General features: G+C 47.5%; 1 protein-coding gene and 1 pseudogene across 1 annotated transcript; both read right to left on the bottom strand.

Moving 5' to 3' along the window:
• Positions 1–1,760: 1,760 nt before the first annotated feature.
• On the bottom strand, positions 1,761–1,890 carry LOC111813900 (annotated as a pseudogene).
• Positions 1,891–4,198: 2,308 nt separating this feature from the next.
• Positions 4,199–7,131, bottom strand: Slc25a5 (solute carrier family 25 member 5). Its single transcript, XM_004645694.2, has 4 exons — positions 6,895–7,131; positions 5,411–5,897; positions 5,071–5,211; positions 4,199–4,607 (listed from the first exon to the last, which is right to left on the bottom strand). Exons 1-4 carry the CDS (start codon positions 7,003–7,005, stop codon positions 4,450–4,452), a joined length of 897 nt encoding a protein of 298 aa, XP_004645751.1. The 5' UTR covers positions 7,006–7,131; the 3' UTR covers positions 4,199–4,449.
• Between the last annotated feature and the right edge of the window lie 2,015 nt (positions 7,132–9,146).

Genomic DNA, 9,146 nt, shown 5'->3' with positions numbered 1-9,146 from the left:
AAGCACACATCTTGGGGAGATGCTAAACCTGCAACTGCTAGTTAAGAGTAACCTTTGAGGAGGGGAAGTAGGGATGGGAGACCCAGGATAGGGAGAGGGTTACTTTTCATTTTCCATCTTTTCTTTACTACTTGATTTTTAGTGTCATGTATATATACTGTCTTATAAACCTGAAAGATAAATTAGAATGTTGTGCTCGCAAACTTCAAAGAGGAAATATAATTTACTCCAGTAACGCCGGTGCTTGTCAATCCATTATACAGCACAGCACTACTTTAGCATGTTTTTCTACACAAGTATCCACAGCGACAGAGGAGACTGGTGGGCTTCCCCAGGAGTCTGGGGGCAATGCCAGAAATGGCCCTTGGATACAAGAACTCTCTTTGTAGATTGTGGTTTTAAAAATGCCTTCAAATTAATAGACTGTCTAGCATATCTTCATCTCCTTTAATACAAAAATAATGGCTTAAATGACTTACCGTCTACGAAAATTGCCCTTCTGGGAAGACACCCTCGTTTCTTCCTGCGGCAGTCCCGAGCAACCGCAGCACACCGCCTCCGGAGACCGAGTGGAGAGGCCCCCCGGAATGGGCAGCACCGCCGTGCACGAGCTGACCTGTATTCTGGCTCTCTCACCTGGAATGAGGCTTCACCGATCCTGTTATGCATTGAATAGTAGCAAAACAACAGCATAAATTAGGGGGTTGCTAAGATTGTGTACCATCAACGTTCACATGAGCATAATGGACATAATGAATTCTATAGCACTATCCTGCACAGCTTGGAGAGATTAAAACCACTTTGTCTTTAAATTAAATTTCAAAAATCATTGAACAACAAGAATAGCAAGAACAACAACAAACCCCCCACCTCATCCATGTCAGCCACCCGATTGCAGGAGGCACCACTTCTTGCTCTCTGATCATTAATGCCTGGTCCTATGTTTATTTTAATAGCTGCCAGCTCAGTGAGTCCGCATCTATTGTAATAACCATAAAGGGGGCTTGGGTCCTCTTCTGTTGTGTGTGCAGCCCCAAGTGGAGAGCCTCTTATCCCCTTTCAGAAACAAAAATCTATAACTGAGAAGACCTCTGCTGAAGTTCATTTTCTACAAATGCCATGCAGTACGGTGTGTCTAGGCTGCAGCAGAAAAAAGAAAGGAGGGCTTGAATTCACTTGTAGACAGTGCTCTACGCAGGCAAATCTTCACTCAACAAAAACGCGTGCTGAGTTACAAAAATAATCTCATACCGGAACACGTTGTTGAGGTCAGGCATGATGCTTCCTGCTCAAAATGCTTTCTCTTATGTTCCTCTCACTCGTAACAGCTCTAAGAAATAGGGCTGTCGTATCCCCATTGCACAGAAGTGGAAATGGACGCTCCGTCTGAAAGATTAACTGACTCACCCAGGGACATACAGCTAAGTAGGCAAGCGGAGCCAGCACTATGATGCGGCTACTCTGGCTTCCAGATCCCTGCAGTCTGCACTGCCTCCCTTCATCAGTTACAGCGGTGGCATGCTGATTGCATACATCGTATTGTCGATGGTTTGTAGAAATGAATGATCTTGCAACAGCCCCATGAGGCAGGTATTGTTATCCTTGTTTTGTGGGTAAGAAAAACTGAGTCTTAGACAAATGAAGCAACTTGCCTAAGAGCACACTGAAGTGGCAGCCCTGAGTTTCAGCCCAGGCAGGTTACCAGAACAAGTGGTATTTTGTTTTGTTTGGGGTTTTGAATCCTTTGTTTTGGGAAGCACTCAGATGGCATTCTCCATTTCCTAACTCTCCGGAAGGAAGAGAAGTATGATCATCAGTTGCAAATGACATTTACAGAGAAGAAATGTCAAGAGCCAGCTTCACATCCAGGAGAGAAGGGGCTTCCTCCTCTCGATCAAAACAGCTTAACAACTCATCTATGCTATGACTCAGGTGCTTGGCTGGGGAGCACAGAGACTCTAGGGTCTCTCAGGCATTAATGCATGCTGTTATTTATCTGTCAACAGCCCTCATAGTCCACATGTGGGATGTGTTCCGCAGGAGTGAGTTTTAGCTGTGCATATTTGCTATTCTATCAGTTTTTCATTTTTAATGCTGTGGCTTCACAGACAGAGTGCTTTATTCTTCATAGGAATGTCATGTTATAGGCAAAATCCACTCTTTTTTTCCCCCTTTTTGAGACAGGGTCTCCCTGTGCTGTTCAGGCTGGCCTTAAGCTCACTTTGTAGCCCAGGCTGGTCTCGAACTCACAATGATCACCTTGCCTCAGACTTCCGAGTGCTGAAATTACAGGCATGTGCCACCACGCCTGGCTCCACTCAATTTCTGAGTCCTAATCAAGAACTACAGAAATTGCAAACACTCTCATCTGGTTCCAAAAGAAGGGCAAAGAAATGTGAATGCTGTCTAAAAATCATTTCTTCTAAAAGAAACATGACTGTTCTTGATTGACTGGGGTTATTAGTGTGCTTGGCAAAATGTAGGCGCTAGCTCCTCTTTGAATGTTTTTGTTTTGTTTTGGCAGAGATTGAACTCAGACCCTTATGCTTGCCAGGGAAGCGCTTATTCTACTGAGCCATCTGCCCGGCCCTTAGCTTCTCTTTGAGAAGGAGTTTTGAGGCTGTAGCTGTCATCTGACGGTCCCCATAATCTTTTAACAGCACTGCAATCTCAGCACTTCATATAGGTGCCCGCTAATCCTCTCCTTTAAATGAGATTAAATAAAAATGGCTTGAGCCACGTGAAGATGGATAAAGGGTACTGGATGAAAACTGGTTTCCCTACAACTCCCTTGCACCTTAAAAATTGCTTAAATAAGGTGATACATTAACAAATGCAACCATTTTTAACGATTCATCTTGAACAGAGGCATCTAATCATGAACACTTTTGTGAACAATTCAGTTTGCAAACAGAAGTTTGGCAAGATTTTTTTTTTTTTGGCGGAACCGGAGATTGAACTCAGGCCCTTGCACTTGCCAGGGAAGCACTTATTCCACTGAGCCATCTCCCTGGCCCCACAAGATTGTTTTTGTTTGTGTACTCTGTATCAGGTGACATCCATCACCATGACCATCTTTCCCATAGAAACATGGACATGATCATCTTTTCCAGAATCATAAAATGAATTAAATTTTGAACTGAGGTACCATTACAGTTCTTGGTTTATAACCTAGGATTTAGCAGTAAATATATGGCACCTTCATGTTAAGTACTGTGGATTAATCCCATGGCCTTCTCGCTGAAATAATCCCCAGCCCTTTTTAAAATTTTGAAAACAGAGGGCTGGGGAGATGGCTCAGTAGAATAAGCGCTTGCCCGGCAAGTACAAGGGCCTGAGTTCAATCTCTGGTTCCGCCAAAAAAAAAAAATTTTTTTTTTTTGAAAACAGGGTCTGATCAAATCGCTTCATTGCCCCGGGTGGGCTCATACTTGTAATCCTCCTGGCCCAACCTCCCAGAATATTGGAGCTGTAGGCCTGTGTGTATGTGAGGCACTTTTTTTTTAGTACAGGGTCTACAGTCTCACTAAGTAGATCAGACTCGTAATGATCCTCCTGTGTTCAGCCTCCCAAGTGCTGGGATTACAGGCGTGCACCACCATGGCATCTCACTGTTTCAGTGCACCCTGGGAGTGGGGCTGGCAATGCACACCCAGGGGACCAAACCCCCCTGCCCCAGCCCCTGCATGTGCCTAGGCAGGCACTTTAATCCGCTGAGCTGTGTGGCCAGTCTTCAGTACTTCTTGAAGGAAGCACATTCAGCTATCTGTGACAGTCCCCAGGCAATAGGCCACCATTTTTGGATATACTAGGCCCAGATTTCATTCTAACAAATTGGAAAAGTTGATAGGTCAGAAAACCAAGTTATTCATAGGTCACCTGGTGGGTGACAGTTTAAAAAGAAAATTCATCTCAGGAGATACTGTAGCATTTCTTTTTTTGCAGTACTGGGGTTTGACCTCAAAACCTTGCACTTGCCAAGTAGGTGCTTATGCCACTAATCTATATTCCCAGCCCGTGGAATTTCTTAAAAAGGTAGTATTTCTTTGACTATAAAGTGTATTTTTCTTTTTTCTTTTTGGTGGTACTGGGGATTGAATTCACAACCTTGCGTTTGCCAGGCTGGCACTTCTATTGAGCTATCTCCCGAGCCCTAAAGTGTATTGGTAATGAAAAGAAACAGCTAACAAACAGAACTGTTTTAAATATTTTAATTTCCTCAAATTTGTTATCAGGAGTGACTGAAATAAAAAATATAATTGAGTCCCATTATCATTATCATGGAAATGGCTTTAAGAGAAAACTGGTCAGATGAATATTATTGCTTCCCATTGTCAACCAGTACAGAGTTGCCATGACAAGCAGACAGCAGAGTCTGTTCAGGAATGCTCAAGATCTGTTATATAATACAGCTTGCCTATTCATAGGAGGAGAAACCTAGGAAACAACTTAGGTGTACTTCTTGATTTCATCATATAAGACAAGCACAAAGGCACCACCCATGCCTCGGAGAACATTGGACCATGCACCCTTGAAAAAAGCTTTGCCTCCTTCATCACGAGCGATCTTCCTCCAGCAGTCAACTGTGCCTGTGTACATGATGTCAGCTGCAAAGAAAAAGACATGAGTTGGTGGCTAGAGACAAATGCAAGTCCTAAAATTCCCTAGACTAAATATACAGAGGTCTAGCGCTGAAAACTAATGTCACTTGTTTGTGGTGCTGGGGCTTGCTAGGCAAGCACATGCTAGGCAAGTGCTCTAATAACTTTGCTACACTCCCAGCCCTTAAAGTGAGCTTTCAACACAGCATTTACGCATCAGCAGTCACTACTGAAATATTAATTCCATGACTGGAGAACAACAGGGATATGAAGCCTACTCACTGTCTTACCTCTAATACCATTTAAGCACCCTCATTCCTAGGCATGGAAAGTGCCTGCTCACTGGGCAGCAGACACAGACGCCACCACCGCTCCGCCTGACTAGGCCGCCCCTTAAGGCAGGCACTGCTAGTTTGTGGCCACAGCTTGCCTCATGTTCACGACTATCTGCTGCTCAGGTGGAACTTACTTCCTTTTCGCCCTGACTGCATCATCATGCGGCGGCGAACGGTGTCAAATGGATAGGAAGTCAAGCCAGCAACGGCAGTGACAGACTGTGCGATCATCCAGCTGATGATGATGTGAGTATTTTTGGGGTCCGGAAGCATTCCTGGGAATAGGAAAGAGATACTTTTTAATCAAAAAACAGTTTCACTGCCCCCTCTACCCAAGTATTTCATCTGCACATGTGCACTGTATTAGAGGAGCCTGGGTTCTTCTAGCAGTTAGAAAACAGATCACTAGCTCCTGCAATATTAGGTTGCCATAATGATCTTTTAAATAGTCTCATAAGAACACAGCAGACTTACCCTTTGCAGTGTCATATATACCAAAGTAGGCAGCTCGGTAGATGATAATACCCTGCACGGACACATTAAAGCCTTGATACAGGCCCTTAATCCCATCAGATTTGTAGATTTTAACCAGGCAGTCACCAAGGCCTTTGAATTCCCTTTCGGCTCCAGCTTTACCCACATCGGCTGCTAGACGGGTACGGGCAAAATCAAGAGGGTACACAAAGCACAAAGATGTGGCCCCTGCGGCACCTCCTGATGCCAGGTTCCCTGCAAAGTAGCGCCAAAACTGGGTCCTCTTGTCCACACCACCCAGGAAGATCTGCTTGTATTTATCTTTGAAGGCAAAGTTGAGAGCCTGGGTGGGGAAGTATCTGATGACGTTGGCCAGGTTACCACGCCAGAAGGACAGGACTCCCTGCTCCTTGGGGATTCGAACCACACAGTCTATAATGCCCTTGTACTGCTTATCTGCGGTGATTTGCTTGCTGGCATGTTGCACCTGATGGATAGGAAAGAAGCCAACAGGGACGTTACAGCGACAAAGAAGGGAAAAACATACATATATCATCTCTATCAATGCCCTTTAAGTTTGGTTCCACTTTCTCCAAACCTAGTGTTCCACCTCACAAGGGCTGATGGTCTCACAGGGAAAGAGGTGATCTGCTCCATGAGAGGCATTAAGCCTCCACCCCTCTAGGTAGGGAGGAGACACCTTCAAGCAGATCCGTGACCTTTAGACCTGGGAGAAAGGTCATTTACCTCAGTCTCAGGTTCAGAGGTATTAGGGCGAGTCCCACTTAGGGCACAGTCACCTTGGTTAATGTCTCAGGTCTCCTGAGCTGCTTCCTTCCCGCTCCGCCCCCACTCATCTACTGGAGGTGACCCGAGTGCCACCACCCCTACGCTTGCGCGGGCGCGCCCTCTAGAACCGGAACGAGCTAGCTGGCTAGCTGGCTGGCAGGCAGGGAGGCAGGCAAGGCAGGCAGCTCAGGGACCGCGGCGGCTGCGCCACAGGACGCAGAAGGCACATGCGCTTCCCAGCGCCCGCTTCCGGCTGGCGAGGTTGGGGCGCATCCGCCGGCTGCAGCCGCTGCACTGGTCCACATGGCCTTTGCTAGGCTGCGATCTCCTTGCCTCGACCTTGAGGTCTTTGGGAAGGCCAAGTGCTCCTCTTTCTCTGCGGCGACTTTCGGGCTGTGCCCTTGGCCCCAAGGCCTGGGGAAGCAGTCTCCCCGGCGTTCCATTCCATTTCGCAGCCTTGCTGGGGATGCCGGGGCCTGATCTTCCTCACCTCCTCTGTCTCCGTCACTTCCTAGTCGCTAACTTCACGTCTCTAAAGCACTTCCCTGAAGCACGCCTTCGGCTCCCACTCGTGGCCACCCCTACCCTCCCTTGCCACAGACTTAAAGGATTAGCCCCCTCCAGCCCTGGGGGCACCCGCCTTCCGTGCGAAGCCCCTCCCGCTTCCTGGCTGGCCCATCGGTCCCAGGACCTACCTGCAGCAGCAGCTTGACCCGCTCGATGGGCGCTACCGCAGTCTTGGAGATGGCTGCGGCCACTCCACCTGCCAGGAAGTCCTTGGCGAAGGACACAGCGGCATCTGTCATGTTGGAAGAAAAGGAGAAGCAGGCGACTGCGGGACAGAACTAGGCTGAGAACCGGCTTTGACTCCCGGGCTCTAGGGAGGAGCAAAGCAAATGGCCGGTTTATATAGGAGGAGCCTGCGGCCGAGCGGTAGGCGTCAAGGGCGGGCAGGGGCGGGTGCGGAGCCGGGCGCGCAGGGTGCTGAGTGGCTCAACAAGCCAGGGGAGGAGCAGAGAGGTCCGGCCACCCGCCGCCCTTCTCGCCGTAAGGGATCCTGTCAGCACTTGACCGCGCTGGAGGAAGGGGCGGCCCCAGGGCCTATTCTGAACTTGGCCCCGGGGCCCACAGGGGGCTTCGAGGTGGGGGAAAAAGGGTGAGGTCCCGGTGTACCTGGAGAAAATCCCCGGAGCAGGGCCAGACCTCGGGGAGGCACAGTAGTAAATGGGACTGGGGTGGGGGTGGGGTGTAGGAAAAACTCAATAATCAAGAGAAATACTATTTAGTGCAATTTTTTTTTTAAATCACTGTAGGCAAACTATGGTCTGCAGGCTGCTCACCTGGTTTGTGAAGTTGATCTGGAGACCCAGGGCTGGGATTAGGGTGAGGCAAGTGAATGGACGTCCTGTAAGTACAGGAGGGGAATCTCGCTCAGAGCTTTGATTCTTTTCACCAAGCATTCTATTTGATTCTTTTTTTTTTCTATTTGATTCTTAAAAATAGTACACCAAAAGTCATTTATCTTGATTACTAAATTGTTCGAAGGGGAGTGCTTTGCTCCTTTCACCCTCGACTGGGCACTGCCCTGAGGACATTGCCAGCGTGCCCCAGATCCTGGGGTACTGTGCAAATACTGTCAGCGAAGATCCACAGGAAGGGAGACTTGGCCCAGCAGAATCCAAAGGATTGGAATGTGGGCCCTGAATTGCCTTTAGCCAGAAGCCAGACTTAAGAGGATGGACCGGAGGTAAAAGGCTTAAGAATCTTAAGAATCATGTTGACGTTTGACTTCTTGAGCCCCCAAGCAAAGTGGTCTTGAAATGATTAGATAGAGGAATCAATAGACTTACATCTACCAATAGACTTAGATCTACCGACAGCCACCGGGGGTCGATGAACAAGCACTCACTGAGCCCCTTCATCCCTGAGCTGGGTAATCATTGACTATGCACATCTTCAAAGCATGAGCTTGTCTCTTCAGGTTCAGAGCAAGAGCAGGTGATGTCATTGCAAATCCCTCATCTAAATAATCAAACGGGCTGTGGAGGTAGCTCATTGGTCTAAGTGCCTGCCTGGCAAGTGCAAAGACCTGGTTCCATCCCTGGTACCACATGCCATGCCAGACCCAGAGCCCTGGGCATGCCGTGCCGGCCACCGAAGCCTGGTGTGGTGGTGCAAGCCTGTAATCCCAGCTCTGGGAGGCTGAGACAGGAGGATCACTAGGAGCTTGAAATGCATAGGGAGATCCTGTACCAAATAAATAAATAAATAAATAAATGATTTAAATTTTTAAATAATCAAACTGTTTGTAGAAATAAGGATTAATGGGGCTGGTGAGATGGCTCAGTGGTCTAAAGCACCTACTTAGAACAAGCTAAGCTAAGCAAAAGCACAGGGACCGCGATTCAATCCCCAGCACCACATGCCAGCCAGCCCCGCCGCCTGGTGGGCTGAACTGGCCACACACAAAAAAAATAAATAAATAAATTTTTTTTAAAAAGAAAGAAGGATTAATGTTGAAAACTGCAACCGCAGCCAAAACTTATTCTCAAGGGCAAGATGCCAGCAGGCCAGCATACATTGAGGGCACAGTGGGCATATACCCCTGTTTCCTCCCTGGCCCTCTGCTGCCTTCTCCAGCTCTGCCTGCCAGTGGATCGGATTCTAGGGTTTCTCGAGGATTCTTAGGCACTTCTACAGGAACACTTCGGAAGTTGTTAGTCTTCCAAAGAACTCCAGCAGTCCAAAGCTGTGTGCACAAGTGGCAGGTGTTCAAAGGAGAAATTTTGAATCCATCTTTGTTGATGCTCAGAGAAATACATTTTTAAAATCCAGTTTCTTCTCTCCTGGCAAGAGAAACAACAGCTAAAGCAAAATCTTAAGGTTTTATTTGGAGACAACGGGTTTTTATAAGGCACTTCAAAATACAGTTAAAAACCTTTCTAGT

This window comes from Octodon degus, unplaced genomic scaffold (genome assembly GCF_000260255.1).
Source record: "Octodon degus isolate 3935 unplaced genomic scaffold, OctDeg1.0 scaffold00236, whole genome shotgun sequence".
In the NCBI taxonomy this organism is placed as follows: domain Eukaryota; kingdom Metazoa; phylum Chordata; class Mammalia; order Rodentia; family Octodontidae; genus Octodon; species Octodon degus.
Note: the sequence above shows the minus strand (reverse complement) of the source record. Positions and strands in the feature narration are given on the sequence as shown.